General features: G+C 47.4%; 1 protein-coding gene across 6 annotated transcripts in view; it reads right to left on the bottom strand.

Moving 5' to 3' along the window:
• Nucleotides 1-18,083, bottom strand: part of usp19 (ubiquitin specific peptidase 19) — a 109,028-nt gene that overhangs the window by 78,553 nt on the left and 12,392 nt on the right. For all 6 annotated transcript variants that reach the window (XM_078414287.1, XM_078414282.1, XM_078414286.1 and 3 more), the window contains 2 exons: nucleotides 10,251-10,379; nucleotides 8,280-8,416 (listed from right to left, as the gene is read on the bottom strand). In XM_078414287.1, the coding sequence (XP_078270413.1) occupies nucleotides 8,280-8,416; nucleotides 10,251-10,379 (266 nt within the window). The remainder of the gene's footprint in view (nucleotides 1-8,279; nucleotides 8,417-10,250; nucleotides 10,380-18,083) is intronic.

Here is an 18,083-nt window from a genome sequence, read left to right as displayed (position 1 = left end):
CAAATGACTGATTTTGTGCCCCTTGGTAACAGACCCTCCTTTCAACGAGAACACTTCCTTCCAGTAGATCAGGGGCCTCCAAACTTCTCAGCATGAGGGCCACATTATAGATTTGGCACATTTTCACGGGCCGTAGGAAAAAAGAAATGTCAGTTTTATAATGAATTTAATGAACTCCAAAAAGAACTTATGTAAAACAAATGGAAGAAATTCAAAACAAAACTTGTAGCCATCATTCAAGGTTAACCAACAAAATCATAACGTTTTATGCAACCACATTAATGGGAAGGATGGAACTGCTTTTTTGATTTCAAAATTTAATTGAATTAAGAATCCAGATTTGAGGAGCCAATTATGAGGATGGACTTCAAATGCTCATCAGGTAAATTTGCTCGATATTTAGACTTGACATACTTCATTCTTGAAAATGTTTGTTCACAGATTTTTTACCAAAAATGGACACAAATCTACAGACACAAAATGCTGGAGTAACTCAGCGGGACAGGCAGCATCTCTGGAGAGAAGGAATGGGTGATGTTTCGGGTCGAGACCCTTCTTCAGACACATAATGTTTCCTACACACAATGTTTGCTGATTGTGATTCCATTCTGAGACCTAGTGTTTTTCTAAATTGCATTTTCAGGAGGTAAATGACTTTGTTAATCCATCACTGATTGGCTGGATGGGGGTGGGTAACAAATACAGGCCAAGGACAATAAAGATTAGTCACAATGGGCTGATTGCAATGCACAGCAGGAACCCGCCGAAGAGCTGTAGTGACCTGCTAATACTTTGCACAAGAAATCAATCTGATTGCTGTCACAGGACTAAAATCTTTTGAAAGCCAATACGGTCAGTTAATGTTTGAAATTCTAAGTGGCGACTCCATTTCGCAAATGCATAACTTTGTGGCGGTCCCTGGGTATTAGGCCACTCCTAGGGTCAGTCTCCTTGGCACTTGACGGACAGGGTCGAGGGACTGCCCACAGGCTACTGGGTTTCTACTCAGGGCTTATGGGGGAGTGTTTCATCCCTTCGGTGGAACTCGTTGTGAGTGGATGCTCACAACCTGCATTAAAGTACTTTCAAAACCTGCCTGGCATCCAGCCTATTTCTGGCCACGTCCAGGCCACTACACTGGTGACCCCGACGTTCATCACGCCTCGTGATGGACAAGAACGATGAACAACCCCGTCCCGCCGACCTCGAAGCCGTCACGCTAAAGCTCCTGACTTTGTGGACCGAAGAGCCTGATGTCTGGTTTCAGCAGGCAGAGGAACAGTTTGCTGTGCGGGGCGTGACGGTGGATGAAACCAAATATCTCTCCGTCGTCGGCGCTCTGGACCAGGCGACCGCGAGACGAGTTAAACCTTACCTTAGCGCCCCCCACCGGCAGCTAACAAATATGCGGGCCTCAAGGCCCTGCTCATCAGGAGGTTTGGCCTTAGCGACTCCGAGCGGGCAACTCGGATTCTGTGTACGGAGGGCCTCGGTGACCGCCGGCCGTCCTGGAGGACATACTCGCCCTTATGGGCGACTATGAGCCCTGTTTCTTGTTCAAGCATGCTTACCTTCGGCAGCTCCCAGCCGACATCTGCCTGCAGCTCGCCAGCGATCCATTCACCAACACGGAGGCGCTGGGCGAGCGTGCTGACCAGCTGTGGATGGCCCGCCAGGAGGAGCTGGAATCGCTGGCTGTTCTCTCCGCGGCGTCGGGAGGTGCACAGCAGGTCGGGGCCTCCGTCCACCGCGTCTCAGGGCGTCCTCCGCGGCCAAATCCGGCCGCCATCGGTCACCCCGGCGGCGCAGGCACGTCGCCCTCGCACGGCCCGCCGGCAGGTCCTTCCGACGCCAGCAGAGGTCGCCACATCACCACATCCTATACCGCTGGAGGCCACCAGAGGTCGCTGGTGGTCGGCCCAGTCAGCACCATCGCCTATACAACCGGACGCCGGCAGAGGGGGCAGATTCTATTATCACCACCGCCGGGGAGCAGCAGCCAAGCAATGTCGCCCGCCTTGTGCCTTCCCGGGAAACGTAGGGGCTGGCCGTCAGTGATTCCTTCGCCGGCCGGCCAGATCCACCGCGTGTTCGCTTGGGATCGCCGCACCGGGGGTCGGTTCCTCCTGGACACCGGAGCAGAGGTGAGCGTCCTGCCTCCTTCCATCGCCGACATCCGTGCGGGCAAAAGCGCCCCCCTCCTCACTGTGGCGAACGGGAGCCCTATCAGTACTTAGAGTCCGCACGCTCGCCCTCAACTTCGGCCAGAGCTGGTTTTCGTGGGGGTTTGTTGTCGCCGACGTTTCCCAGCCGCTGCTGGGCGCCGACTTCCTGCGAGCACATTCAATGCTCGTGGATGTCAGGCGGCAGCGCCTGGTGCACTCCAGCACGCTGGGGCCGGCCTCCCGCCACGTTGGACCCCTGTCGTCCGTGGATGCGACTTACGCGCGCATCCTGGCGGATTTCCCAGACATCGTTGAACCCCACCTTAGCTCCTCAGCCCCCAAGCATGGGGTGGAGCACCACATCCCTACCACCGGGCCGCCCGTGCATGCCCGAGCGCGGCGTCTTGCACCGGACAATCTCCGTCTAACTCGGGAGGAGTTCCGCCGGATGGTGTCGATGGGCATCATGCTCCACTCCGATAGCACATGGGCGTCACCGCTCCACATGGTCCCCAAGGTGGACGGGGGCTGGCGCCCGTGTCAGGACTACCGTCGCCTGAATGATGCGACCGTCGCCGACAGGTACCCGGTCCCGCACATCCAGGACTTCAATGCCCACCTGGCTGGAGCATCGGTGTTCTCCAAGGTGGACCTTGTGCGCGGGTACAATCAAATTCCGGTCCACCCCAACAACATCCCGAAGACGGCCATTATTACACCGTTCGGGCTGTTTGAATTCTTGAGGATGCCGTTCGGGTTGAAGAACGTCGCACAGGCCTTCCAACGGCTTATGGACTGTGTGTGCCGTGGCCGGGACTTTGTATTCGTGTATTCGTGTACGTCGCGGCAGGAGCACCGCACCCACCTCCGCCAACTATGTCAGCGCCTCAGCGCGTACGGGTTGGCTGTTAACATGTCCAAGTGCCATTTCGGGGTGACGGCCATCGACTTCCTCGGCCACCGTGTGACCACACAAGGGGTGGTACATCTGCCGGCCAGGGTGGATGCTATCCGCCGGTTCCCCCGTCCGACCACCATTAAGGGCCTGCAAGAATTCTTGGGGATGGTCTCATTTTATCACCGCTTCTTGCCGGCAGTAGCCGGAATCATGCACCCGCCTTTTTCACCTCATGACTGGTCGTCACAAGGAGGTCGAGTGGTCCGACGAAGCAGTAGCAGCGTTCGAGCATGCCAAGGAGACCCTGGCCGGGGCCACGATGCTCGTCCATCCCAGGGAGGATGCCCCAACCGCCCTTTCGGTGGCCGCTTCTGAGGTGGCGGTCAGGGCGGTTCTGGAGCAGCTCATTGACGGGTGCTGGTGGCCGCTCGCCTTCTTCAGCAGGCACCTCAGCGGTGCTCAACGACGTTACAGCGCTTTTGACCGTGAGCTCCTCGCTCTGTACCTCGCAGTCTGCCACTTCCGGTACGTCCTGGCGGGGAGGCCCTTCACTGCCATCACGGATCACAAGCCGCTCACCTTCGCATTTGCCAATGCGTGGCAGCAAAGGCAGTTGGCGTACGTGTCGGAGTACCCCACCTCAATCCGCTTCGTGGAGGGCAGGTACAACAGGGTGGCCGACACCTTATCTAGACCCGTGATCCACGCCGTTCTCCAAGCGGCTGGTGGTATTGACTATTCCGCCCTGGCAGCCGCACAGCTGGTGGACAAGGAAATGGCCGCCTACCGCACGGCAGTTTCGGGCCTGCAGCAGGAGGACGTTGTCTGTGGTCCTGAGGACGCAACGCTGCTGTGAGACGTCTCCACTGGCCTGCCCCGGCACATCGTCCCTGTCGCATGGCGGCACAGGGTGTTTGAGGTGCTCCACGGGCTCGCCCATCCCTCCATTCGGGCGACGACGGCCCTTGTAGCCTCCCGCTTCATGTGGCACGGGCTGCGCAAGCAGGTTGCACATTGGGTACGCTCCTGCATCCCCTGCCAGACCGCCAAGGTCCAGCAACACGTGCGTGTGCCACTGCAGGAGTTCGGCGTCCCTCGGCAATGGTTCGACCACATTCACGTGGACATCGTGGGACTGCTGCCGCCATCCCGGGGCATGACCCATCTCTTCACCGTGGTCGACCGCTTCACGCGGTGGCCTGGGGCTATTCCGCTGGCGGACACCTCGACAGCCACCTGCGGTCGGGCCTTGGCGGCGCACTGGATCGCCCGGTTCTGGGTGCCGCTGGACATAACGTCCGACCGGGGGTCTCAGTTTACGTCGGAACTGTGGCCGGCCATGGCACGCCTCCTGGGAGTTAGCCAACACCACACTATGGCGTACCATCCACAGGCGAACGGCCTGGTGGAACGGATTCACCGCCAGTTGAAGGCTGCCCTGAAGGCACGGCTCACTGACCCAGACTGGGTGGACGCCCTGCCGTGGGTTTTGCTGGGGATCCGCACCGCACCCAAAGGGGACTTGGCCTCCTCCTCCACCGAGTTGGTGTATGGGGCCCCGTTGATGGGTCCCGGGGAGTTTATCCCACCGGCACAGGGTCAAGTAGAGCAGCCTTCGGACGCCCGACAACGTCTTCGGCAGACTGGCGCCGGTGCCCACGTCTCGTCATGGGTCCTTCTGTCCGCACGTTCCTCCAGCTCTGGAGGATTGCCAGTTCGTTTTCCTGCGCTCATCGGACACCTCTCCAGCGGCCGTACGAGGGCCCCTTCCGAGTCCTGCAACATGGTCCGTCCACATTCGTCCTGGACATGGGGAGTCGGAGTGAGACCGTTTTGGTTGCGCGGCTGAAGCCAGCGCATGTTGACATTGATCGGCCGGTGCTGGTCGCGCGGCCCTGCCTGCGAGGTCGCCCTCCGTCTAGGTTACCTCTCCAGTGTCTGCTCCGTCCCCTCCACCTGTCGGTCGGTCGGTCGCCGGTTCCTGCGCCGGGCGTGGTGCGCACGCAGGCTGGTCGCCTCGTGCGCCCTCCTGTCCGTTTCGTACCTCCGGTTCTTGGGAGGGGGGGGGTCCTGTGGCGGTCCCTGGGTGTTAGGCCACTCCTAAGGTCAGTCCCCTCGGCACTTGTCGGACCCACTAAGGGCTTTTTGGGGAGTGTTTCATCCCTTCGGTGGAACACGTCGTGAGTGGATGCTCACAACCTGCATTAAAGTACTTTCAAAACCTGCCTGGCGTCCAGCCTATTTCTGGCCACGTCCAGGCCACTACAACTTTACCATTTCAAGCCAGGAAATCTTGTAGTGCTAATATTAGATGAGTATTGAAGTAAAATCACCAGTCATAGTTTGGGATGTAAATGCAACCTCTCCTTCAAGAAAAGCAAATGGATCGTCTGAAGAAGGGCCCCTAACCCGAAACATTGCCTTCTATTTCCCTCCACAGGTGTTCCACCTACTGAATTTCTCCAGCATCTGCAGTCTTGTGTCTCCAAAGCAAGAATAAAACTAAAAGCAGAAAAACCACTGTGCCTTTCTTTCACAATCTCAAAATACTCTGGGAAACCTTGCAGTCATTTGGCAGTGTGGAGTTGTAATCATGATGGCAATGATAAAGATATGACAGACAGGTTATGCAATACAAGCTCCCACAAACAAACATAACAAATCAACCTGCTTTCATGAAAAGCAAAACATACGAGACATGGATCCTTTTCAGGATGCAATGAGTAGAGTGTTCCCCAGTTCAGTTCTAGGCCTCAGTAACTTGCCATAAATGATTTGGAAGAGGAGGGGGGGGGGGGGGGGGGGGGAGGAGAATATAAGGTGTTCAGGTTTGCTGATGTGAAAATGGTTGGATGGGGAAACGGCAATCAAGATACTGAGATTCTGCAAGAGGGCATTGAGTGAGCGAGGGGACAAAAACTTGTCAAATGGATTTACCACGCACAAAACACAAGTTAGCAGGCAGGTGCAGCAATGGTCAAGACGACAAAGCAAGGGTTGGGGTTTAGAAAAAGGGAAGCTTTACTATAATTGATAGTCGGCATAAACTCGGTGGGCCGAAGGAGCCGTTTCCATGCTGTATCTCTAAACAAATGTGAACAATTGTACAGTGCTTGTGGTATCACATCTGGAGCACTGTGGGCAGTTTTGGTCCCCTTACCCTAGAAAGGATAGGGCAATATTAGCAGTCCAAAGAATATCCACTAGGGTATTTTCTGGAATGGGAGCATTATCCTAAACAGGTTGGATCTGTTTAATTGGAGTTTAGGAAAATGAGGCACAATCTTATTGATATCTACAGATATAGTGCCCTCCATGATGTTTGGGACAATGGCCCATCATTTATTTATATGCCTCTGTATTCCACAATTTGAGATTTGTAATAGAAAAAAATCACATGTGGTTAAAGTGCACATTGTCAGATTTTAATAAAGGCCATTTTTATACATTTTGGTTTCACCGTGTAGAAATTACAACAGTGTTTATACCCATTTCAGGGCACCATAATGTTTGGGACACAGCAATGTCATGTAAATGAAAGTAGTCATGTTTAGTATTTTGTTGCATATCTTTTGCATGTAATGACTGCTTTAAGTTTGTGAATCATGGACATCACCAGTTGCTGGGTGTTTTTTCTGGTGATGCTCTGCCAGGCCTGTATTGCAGCCATCTTTAGCTCATGCTTGTTTTGGGGTCTAGTCGCCTTCAGTTTTCTCTTCAGCATATAAAAGGCATGCTCAATTGGGTTCAGATCGGGTGATTGACTTGGCCACTCAAGAATTTACCATTTTTTAGCTTGAAAAACTCCTTTGTTGCTTTAGCAGTATGTTTGAGATCATTGTCTTGCTGTAGAATGAACCGCCGGCCAATGAGTTTCGAGGCATTTGTTTGAACTTGAGCAGACAGGATGTGTCCATATACTTCAGAATTCATTATGCTACTACCATCAGCAGTTGTATCATCAATGAAGATAAGTGAGCCAGTACCTTCAGCAGCCATATATGCTCAGGCCATAACACCCCCACCACCGTGTTTCACAGATGAGGTAGTATGCTTTGGATCTTGGGCAGTTCCTTCTCTCCTCCATAATTTGCTCTTGCCATCACTCTGATATGTTAATTTTTATCTTGTCTGTCCACAAGATCTGTTTCCAGAACTGTGGTTGCTCTTTTAAATACTTCTTGGCAAACTGTAACCTGGCCAACCTATTTTTGCAGCTAACTAGTGGTTTGCATCTTGCAGTGTAGCCTCTGTATTTCCGTTCATTAAGTCTTCTGCAGACAGTGGTCATTGACAAATCCACACCTGACTCCTGAAGAGTGTTTCGGATCTGTCAGACAGGTGTTTAAGGAGTTTTCTTCATTATAGAGAGAATTCTGTCATCAGCTATGGAGGTCTTCCTTGGCCTGCCAGTCCCTTTGCGATTAGTAAGCTCACCAGTGCTCTCTTTCTTCATAATGATGCTCCAAACAGTTGATTTTGGTAAGCCAAAGGTTTGGCTGATGTCTCTAACAGTTTTATTCTTGTTTCTCAGTTTCATAATGGCTTCTTTGACTTTCATTGGCCCAACTTTGGTCCTCGTGTTGATAAACAGCAATAAAAGTTTCCATAGGTGATAGAAAGACTGGAGGAAAGACTAGGCACTGAGAGCTCTCTTATAACTGCATTAAGGAGGCAATTAAACACACCTGAAGAATTAAAACACCTGTGAAGCCATGTGTCCCAAACATTATGGTGCCCTGAAATAGAGGGACTATGTATAAACATAGCTGTAATTTCTACATGGTGAAACCAAAATATATAAAAATGGCCTTTAATAAAATCTGACAATGTGCACTTTAACCACATGTGGTTTTTTTTCTATTACAAATCTCAAATTGTGGAGTACAGAGGCAAATAAATAAATGATGGGTCTTTGTCCAAATATTTTGGAAGGCACTGTAGCAAGGGCACTAGTTAGGTGGATGTCAAAATTATCTGAGATTTAAAACTTGGGTAAATTAGAAATTCTTTCTTGCAGAAGGTGACAAATCTCTGGAGGTTACTTCATGGAAGAACACCATCTTCAAATACATCTTGGACCACCAATAAAAACTGGTCTTGCTAGCCATGTTCCCATCCAAAGGGCACTTGGCCCGGTCACCTGCAAAGGCCTCAGAAGAATGATTCAGATAGAAATAACAACAGTTGTAACACATGTTGGTAATTTACTGTACCATGAGAGATGACCATGTGTGCAGAGGAATCTTCTTTGGCATGACAAGCTGGAGAATGTTTCCCTTCTCTTTGTACTGCAACTTACTGCACGAGCTCTCAATCTCTTCGTGGAATTGACAACTCCACTGGCGTCCATCTACGTTAAAGTGCCACAGCAAGAAAAAATACAAGATTAAATGAAAAATTGGAAGCCTTTTGTTTTAGAAAGAATAAGTATAATCAAGAATAGTTGGTGAATTTCTCTGCCCTCGCAACCTACTCAGCTTCCTTTTCTCATTCCTGTTTTGGGAATTATGGTTTTATATTCATGTTCAATTATTTAAAAGTCAAAAGACAATGTACAATTTATTATTATTTTATACCTCCTCCAACACCACACAGTCTGACGGCTACAATCAAGGTAGGTCCAAGGGCAAGCACAAAGGTAATCTAGCAAAAAGTCAAAGCAGATTGCAAAAGCTCCAATAGATGTCATATATATACAGCCGGAAACAGGCCAAGTTAATGTGGGTGCCTTATAGACTGAAGCAGAAAAAAATACAATGAGCAATGAGGGAATGGCAGGGAAATTAAGCAAATATTCTGTTGCCTTCACAGTTAAAAACAAAAAATGTCACAAAAAGTAGCACAACAAGTCTAGTGAGTAAACTGAAAGAAATTTGCATTTGTTAAAAAACATATGAAAAATTAATCATATTGAAAGGCAACAAACTGAACTCCAAGGCTTTGGAGATAGAAAACAACAAGTAGCCGACATGTGGGATCTTGTTGAAAGTCTTAAAGTTTATGTGAACAACACTTATCACACTGCCTTTATCAATTTTATTCAGCTGCTCCCAGTATTCAATCAAATTTGTGATACATGATTTCCCCTACATAAACCATGCTGACTTCCCCTACCAGTCCCTGCCTTTCCAACTGAACACAAATTCTGTCCCTCACAATCTTCCTCACCACTGATGCTTTATCACTGTCACGTAGTTTCCAGGCTCATCCCCTCTGCCTACTTTTGAACAAGGAGACAACATTAGCTATCCTCTAGATCACTTCTACCTCATGTGCAGTTAATAAAAATCTGTCATAACCCAGAAACCTCTTCCATTGCTTCCATTAGCATCCAGAGATAGGTCCCGTCCTGTCCTCGGGATTTATTCAGCCTAATGTGCTCCAAGATTTCTAACACACGAGGCCTCTTTCCTGTTACAGATGAGCGCCTTCCTTAACTTTCTCGTCACCACGCCCTTCTCCCTGGTGAATAGTATTCATTTAGGACCTTTCTCCTGGCTCCACACACATTTTTATTCACTGAATCCTGAGTGGACTTATTCCTTCATTAGTCACACTCTGGCTTCTAATATACATACACAACTTTTGGACTAGCCTTAATTCGATTTGCCAAAGTCATTCCATGGCCCCTTTTGTCCTCTTAATTTCTTTAAGTTCTTTCCTATATCTTCTATAAAGCACAAGTGGCTTAGATACCAATCTCCCTTAACTACGACGATCAGAAAGTAACCATAAGAGAGGTTTATCAACTAGCCAACCATTGTGTACCTGAAGGCTCTGAGAGCTTACCCAGAGTCCAGTAATTAGTGGCTTGGTTAGTGTTGGTAGTAGGGTATTGATTAGGAAATGAACCATGGACCTCCAGATATGTCATACAATAGCACCTTGACAGTGGCTTGATGACACTATTGGATCGAATGAAACAGCACACTGAAGTAATGGGAATGGAGTAAATGACTGGCTGCTCCAGAGGCTGGGATCTGGAAGTGCAGTGAAGACGAGGGATACGATTTGAAAAAAACTAATTAGATGCACAGAGGAATTTTAAAAAGCATCCTGGAGAGATGACAATGCGGAGCTTATTACTACACACCCTGCGACCATGTCCCAAGGGTGCTCCTTGCTGTGAAAGTTCAATTCATAACAGCAATAATGTTCCCATTATGTCTCACTCACTCTTTTACCTGGCAGTGTAATTACACAGTCAGAGTCTGTGAAAGCTGCATCAATCTCTTCAACCTTGAGGCCCCCCTCTCCTGGCTTCAACTTCACAATAACCTCATCAGCATTCTGTTTCCAGTCGACAAACAGATCTGCAAGACAAAGAACCACCACTGTAAACACATAGGGCCTGTGAGGTTAATCACATTTCAGTCACGTTAGTTTGAAGTTGCCACTTTCAATTGCAACGGGTTAACAAATCCATTAAACATAGTGGTGCATCATCCCAACATGATCAAATATCAAACTTGAATAATACAATAATTATAATTATCAGGCGTTATAGTGTTCCCTTTTCATCTGATCAATCTAATGGAAGGGCAGCTGGTGAGATCATTTAAAGGCAAAACTTCCTGGATTAGTATACTAACCCGACCACCAATAAACAACTTGTCCAGAGCAGTGCAAGTGGGCGTCAGAAGCAAATGGAAGTAAAGGAGGGGGTTAACAGTCTGTTCGAACTCCTTCCATCGGGCAGACGATACAAGGCCTTCTACGCCCGCACCTCCAGACTCAGGAACAGCTTCATCCCCAGGGCCATAGCTGCTATGAACCGGTCCTGCTGAGCTGGATGGTCACAACGCATAGATCAACTTGCACTTTACCCTGTCTAAAACTGTTACAATTGTTTCGTTGGGTTGCTGTTGTCTAAATTACTTAAATTATTGCATCGGATGGGAGGCGCATTCCCAATCTCGTTGTACCCCTGGGTACAATGACAATAAAGATATATTGTATTGTATTGTATTGTATTGTATAAGCACAAGGCCAAACCCACTCCTCCTCCAACACCATGCAACAACCAAAATAGTCAATGGAAACTGGTGTTTGATGACAAACACTAAGTTGGTATTTGAGAACAATCCTGTGTATATTCAGGCCAAATCTTTGATCTGGGAGCATGACGCCAGTGCTTATCCAATTGTTCACTGTCCAAAGGAAGAATGGTCTTTGATATTTAAACTAAAGCTTCAGAGTTCACTTCTCACAAGGCTATGGAGTGACCATAGTACAGAACAAGGCAACACAGGAACAGGCCCTTCGGCCCACCATGAATTCCAGCAGATTTGTCAAATATAACTTTTTAAAGTCTATGTTCACTCTGCTCAATCTATTTTTTCATTCATGGTGTTCTGTTACTATATATTTCATCATCGTTTGCAGGATCTTCCGTCACTGACATTAGACTGATAGGTGCAGTAGTTCCCCATTTTCTCTTTTTCTCTGTTCTTTCAAACAAGGTCACATTTGATACCCCCCAAACCCTTAGAAACATTTCCAGAATCTATAGACCACGACCAATTTCTCACTCTGAAGCAGGTCTGGACCCAAAACATCAATAATCCCTTTGTCTCCAGAGATGCTGCTTGACTGCTGAGATCTTCCTCACGTGCCACAAACATTGAATGATATTCTTGATATATAATGAATATAATTATATACAATGAAGCTGTGTATTTCAGATAACAGGTTCTGTAATTCAAAGGACAATTGCAGGCTCACTGCTACTCAAAGTAATGGGATTAGGAGGGGATAAAATGAATAAATTTAGCATTGAACATGTGGAGAATTTCTAAATCCTGGGTACCAGTGCCTCCTACAGTTCTGGGCAGTGTACCTTTGGAGAACATTGAGCTTGCAAGGAACACACCCCATCTTCCCAGAATGTTATCAACACTCACAGGATCTATTACTTAACTTCAGAAATTATGTACATTAGGATAAAAACAGAAAATGCTAGAAACACTCAGGAGATCAGGCAGCCTGTGGAAAGAGACACAAAGTGTTGGAGTAACTCGGTGGGTCAGGCAGCACCTCTGGAGAAAGTGGATTGGTGACATTTCAGGTCAAGGCCCCTTCATCAGAACTGTTTTTTCCCATTTCAGCAGTTCTTTGATTTTCTTATTAAGCTTCCATTCCTTGCACAAGAGATGGTCAAAGCGTAATCTGATGAAGGATTTTAGAATTTTGAGAGCAGTTTACAGGTCAAGGGTTTCTGCTGAGGAGCAATCTACAGGGAAAACTAATCTGATGGACTCTACTAAATGTTTTCACCAATTTTAACAAAGAATATAAACTCCAGGAACAGGCCTAAATGTTCATGCTGTAGTCACATTCCACTCAAACCTGCTAACGTTATTTCACTGCATACTTTTCTACATTTCCTTTGTTCCCTTGCACCTGTTGATCCAGTTTTACCTCATGTTACCACAGCCAGTTCCGCATTCTAACCACCATCTCAGTGCAGGTGCTTCAACCAAATCCCTTACTACATTTAGAAACAAAGAGCTGCAGATGCTTGTTTACAAAAGACACACAACGCTGGAGTAACTCAGCATCTCAGGAGAACACACGTGATGTTTGCGATCAGAACCCTTGTTCAGACTTGATCAAAGTCTGAGAAAAATGTGACCTATCTATGTTCTCCAGAGATGCTGCCTGACCCGCTGAGTTACTCCAGCACTGAGCATCTTCCCTTTCTATATTTACTATTATCTTCAACAAGGCTTAGTTCTGATCCTATCCCAGATAACTCTACTAAAATGAAAAGAAAATGCCATCGCTCAGTAACAAATATGTTTTGATCACCTACTTGGAAACCAGAAGTCAACATGAACTGGTAATGCTGGGGATTCTGGTTTCAGGCATGGGGCAGTCACCAACACTGCATACAGGAAACGTATTGGAAGTCAGCCAGCTCAACATTAAACATCAACCAAGTCATAGCGAGACTTAGAACCAACAGAAAAATACAGAGTGCAGTTTTTAAGATATTAAATCATCTCATTCTTCAAATTTTCAAAGTGGGGACCTCTACAGGCAGGCCAAGCTGAGAAGAGGAATCAGAGCTGTCAAGGAAAGGTGCTCTGAAAAGTTGAGGAGTAAGTTCTCAGCTAATGACTCATCTTCAGTGTTGTTTTCTCTCTCTCTCTCTCTCGCTTTCTCTCTCCTCCAAGGTTAGTTCTGTTTGCCTTTATTTGCTTCAGTTTTATTTGTTTGTGTTATTTATCAAGTTATTCATCTTTTTACATTTTTTTCTTTTTTCTTTTACAGAAACCAGATATCAGAAAAATATGTTATCTTTGCCTTATGAACTTTAAGTTCATGAAAGAGAAAGAAAGAGATTAGTAAATATACAATAATTTTTTATGTAGGGGTTCCCTGAGACATCAAAATTATTTCAAGAGTTCCGCAAGGGTAAAAAGGTTGAGAAACGCTGCTCTACAGCAACGACTGAACCTCCACAGACTCCTCTGTCAAGCTTCTCAAGTTTGCTGACGACATTAACCCTGATTGGACTGATCCAGATGGGGAGAAATCTGCCTACAGACAGGAAGTGGCACAGCTGGCATCCTGGTGCCATCGCAACAACCTGGAACTCAATGCTCTTAAGACAGTGGAATTGATTGTAGACTTTAGGAGAGCTCCCCCTCCCCTCTCCCCACTCACCATCAACAACACCATAGTCACATCTGTGGAGTCATTTAAGTTCCTTGGAACCATCATCTCCAGGGACCTTAATTGGGGGGCCACCATCGACTCCACAGTCAAAAAGGCCCAACAGAGGATGTACTTCCTGCAGCAGCCGAGGAAACACAATCTGCCACAGGCAATGATGGTCCAGTTTTATACTGCCATCATAGAGTCTGTCCTCACCTTCTCCATCATGGTCTGGTTTGGCTCAGCCACCAAGCATGACATCTGGAGGCTGCAGCACATCATTCGATCAGCCGAAAAGGTTGTTGGCTGCAACCTTACCCCCATTGACAAACTGTACACTGCAAGGGCCAGGAAGCGTGCGGGTAAGATCATCTCTGACCCCTCTCACCCTGGCCACAAACTCTTTGAAGCACTTCCATCTGAAAGGCGACTCCGGACTGTCAAATCCACCACAGCCAAACATAAAAACAGCTTTTTTTCCACAAGCAATTGCTCTACTCAACATCCAAAAATCTGTAGCCTCCTTTTGCTCTGGTATTTAATTTCATTCTACACATGTTTAAATGATGTTTTATTTTTAATTGTCTACTGTATATCGTGTTGCTACTTGCAAGCAAAGCACCAAGGCAAATTCCTTGTATGTATACATACTTGGCTAATAAAATTTATTCAATTCAATTTTCTAATTAACCAAGAAATACATTTTCCACATGCCTGCCCTAAAAATGGTCAAATTCCCCACTCTACACAGTCAGAGACATAGAGTAGTGGTCCCAAGCATTCTAGACTTCAGCAACTTCACCAATTTCCATTCTGCACTCAAATTTACTTGGATCATCTCCGACATCTCCCTCTCCTTTCTTGATCTCACAGTCTCCATCACAAGAAATAGACTAATGAATGACGCCTATTACAATCCCACTGACTCCCACAACTATCTCGACTACACTTCTTCCCACCCTGCTTCCTGCAAAGACTCTATCCCCCACTCCCAATTCCTCCGTCTGTGCCGCATCTGCGCCCAAGATGAGGTGTTCCATACTGGAACATCTGAGATGTCCTCATTCTTAAGGGGACGGGGGTTCACCTCTCCCATCATTGATGAGGCCCTCACTTGGGTCTCCTCGGTACCCCGCAACTCTGCCCTTGCTCCCCCTCCCCCTAATCACAAAAGGCAGCGTCCCCTAGTCCTGTCCTTCCAAATCATCAGCCGTCGCATACAACACGTAATCCTCCGCCATCTCCAACGGGATCCCACTACTAGCCACATTTTCCCATCTCCACCCCTTTCCACCTTCCGCAGAGACCGTTCCCTCCGCAACTCCTTGGTTAACTCATCCCTTCCCACCCAAACCACCCAGGTACCAACCGCAGAAGATGCAACACCTGTCCCTATACCTCCTCCCTCGACTCTGTCCAGGGACCCCGACACTTCTTTCAGGTTAGGCAGAGGTTCACTTGCACCTCCTCCACCTCATCTACTGTATTCGTTGTTCAAGATGTGGACTCATACATTGGCGAGACCACACGCACATTGGGCGATCGCTTCGTGGAACACATTCGCTCAGCCCGCATAAATCAACCAGATCTCCCGGTTGCTGGACACATTAATTCTCCTTCCCATTCCTACACAGACCTTTCTGACCTTGGTCTCCTCCATTGTCAGAGTGAGGCTGAACACAAATTGGTGGATCAGCATCTCATATTTTGCTTGGGCACGGCAGGTGAAGAATTCAGTCACTGGGAGAGATAGGACGGGTGGCTTTCTTCATTAACCATTTGTCCCCATTCTAGGGCTACTCCTGCACCTATTTTCTATGTTTCTCTGTGCAATCAACATGATGGAAGTAGAGATGCTCTGCTGCCTGAGAGGGTCTGGGAAGAGGAGACCACATTCACCCACTAGCTCCAAGCAACAATAGCACAGTAGACTACAGGACTCGGCCTCTCAACAGAATAGCCAGTAGAAGCTTAGAGCCAGCTGGGAATATTCCCTCCACATCCCCTCACCAAAATATTGCAATAAGGTTTAAAAATAGGGAACCATTATCTCAATTATATAGGGTGCTTGCGAGGCCACAGCTGAAGCCCTGTGCAGTTTGGGTCTCCTTATTTAAGAAAGGTCATATGTAAATGACTTGGATATAAATAGACAATAGGTGCAGGAGGAGGCCATATGGCCCTTCGAGCCAGCACCGCCATTCAATGTGATCATGGCTGATCATTCTCAATCAGTACCCCGTTCCTGCCTTCTCCCCATACCCCCTGACTCCGCTATCTTTAAGAGCTCTATCTAGCTCTCTCTTGAAAGCATCCAGAGAATTGGCCTCCACTGCCTTCTGAGGCAGAGAATCCCACAGATTTACAACTCTCTGACTGAAAAAGTTTTTCCTCATCTCCGTTCTAAATGGCCTACCCCTTATTCTTAAACTGTGGCCCCTGGTTCTGGACTCCCCCAACATCAGGAACATGTTCCTGCCTCTAACGTGTCCAATCTCTTAATAATCTTATATGTTTCAATAAGATCCCCTCTCATCCTTCTAAATTCCAGCGTATACAAGACTAGTCGCTCCAGTCTTTCAACATACGACAGTCCCGCCATTCCGGGAATTAACCTAGTGAACCTATGCTGCACGCCATCAATAGCAAGAATGTCCTTCCTCAAATTAGGAGACCAAACCTGTACACAGTACTCCAGGTGCGGTCTCACCAGGGCCCTGTACAACTACAGAAGGACCTCTTTGCGCCTATACTCAACTCCTCATGTCATAAAGGTCAACATGCCATTAACTTTCTTCACTGCCTGCTATCTTTAAGTGGCTGATGAACAAGGACACTTAGATCTCTTTGTACTTCCCCATTTCCTAACTTGACACCATTCAGATAATAATCTGCCTTCCTTTTCTTACCACCAAAGTGGATAACCTCACATTTATCCACATTATACTGCATCTGCCATGCATCTGCCCACTCACACAACCTGTCCAAGTCACCCTGCATCCTCATAGCATCCTCCTCACAGTTCACACTGCTGCCCAGCTTTGTGTCATCCGCAAATATGCTAATGTTACTTTTAATCCCTTCATCCAAGTCATTAATGTATATTGTAAATAGCTGCAGTCCCAGCACCGAGTCTTGCGGTACCCCACTAGTCACTGCCTGCCATTCTGAAAGGGACCCGTTAATCCCTACTCTCTGTTTCCTGTCTGCCAACCAATTTTCTATCCATGCCAGTACCCTACCCCCAATACCATGTGCTCTAATCTTGCCCACTAATCACCTATGTGGGACCTTATCAAAGGCTTTCTGAAAGTCCAGGTACACTACATCCACTGGCTCTCCCTTGTCCATTCTGATAAATGTAGATGCATTGGTTAGTAAGTTGGTACATAACACAAAAATTGATAGAGTTGCGGACAGTGCAGAAGGTTGTCAAAAGATACAGCAGGATATAGATCAGTAACAGATGCGGACAGGGAGAAGTGGATAGAGTTTAATCCGAGCAAGTATAAGGTGTTGCACTTAGGGAGGTCGTATGCACAGGGAAAGCATAGTTAGTTACAAGACCCTTAGCAGCAATGATGTACAGAGGTATTTTGTGGTCCAAGTCCGTAGCTGCTTGATTGTGATAGAGTGGTAAAGAAGGCTTGTGGTATGCTTGCTTTCATCAGTCGGGGCTTCGAGTACAGGAGTCAGGAAGGCAGGTTGCAGCTTAATAAAACTTTCTACATGTCTGTCCTATAAAATATGGTCTGTAATTCCCAGGCGCTTTGTTGCTGTATTTTTAAGTAGAGGTACAATATTGGCTATTATCAGTGGGAAGTCTCTCATATGAACGAGTCAAAAGGACCTGCATTCATGAGGTGTGACTCGATGACCCTGGCTCAAAACCAGTTTGTGGTCATGACTTCCTCATGTGCTGTCCACTTCACACCCCTGCAACAGTCTGTTCGAACTCCTTCCATCGGGCAGACGATACAAGGCCTTCTACGCCCGCACCTCCAGAATCAGGAACAGCTTCATCCCCAGGGCCATAGCTGCTATGAACCGGTCCTGCTGAGCCGGATGGCCACAACGCATAGATCAACTTGCACTTTACCCTGTCTAAAAACTGTTACAACTGTTTCGTTTCGTTGGGTTGCTGTTAATTACTTAAATTATTGCATCGTGTGGGAGGCGCATTCCCAATCTCGTTGTACCCCTGGGTACAATGACAATAAAGATATATTGTATTGTATTGTATTACACAGTGTAACATGAATTAGCTTTGCTCTATCAGTGCGAGTTCAAGAGACAAAGTTGAAGATCATGAGACAAAAGGGGCAATCAGAAGAATATTGCCCACAGATGTATTG

The sequence above is a fragment of the Rhinoraja longicauda genome, chromosome 17, assembly GCF_053455715.1.
Source record: "Rhinoraja longicauda isolate Sanriku21f chromosome 17, sRhiLon1.1, whole genome shotgun sequence".
NCBI classification, from domain to species: domain Eukaryota; kingdom Metazoa; phylum Chordata; class Chondrichthyes; order Rajiformes; family Arhynchobatidae; genus Rhinoraja; species Rhinoraja longicauda.
The sequence above is the reverse complement of the archived record's forward strand: the minus strand, read 5'-3'. Positions and strand labels throughout refer to the sequence as shown.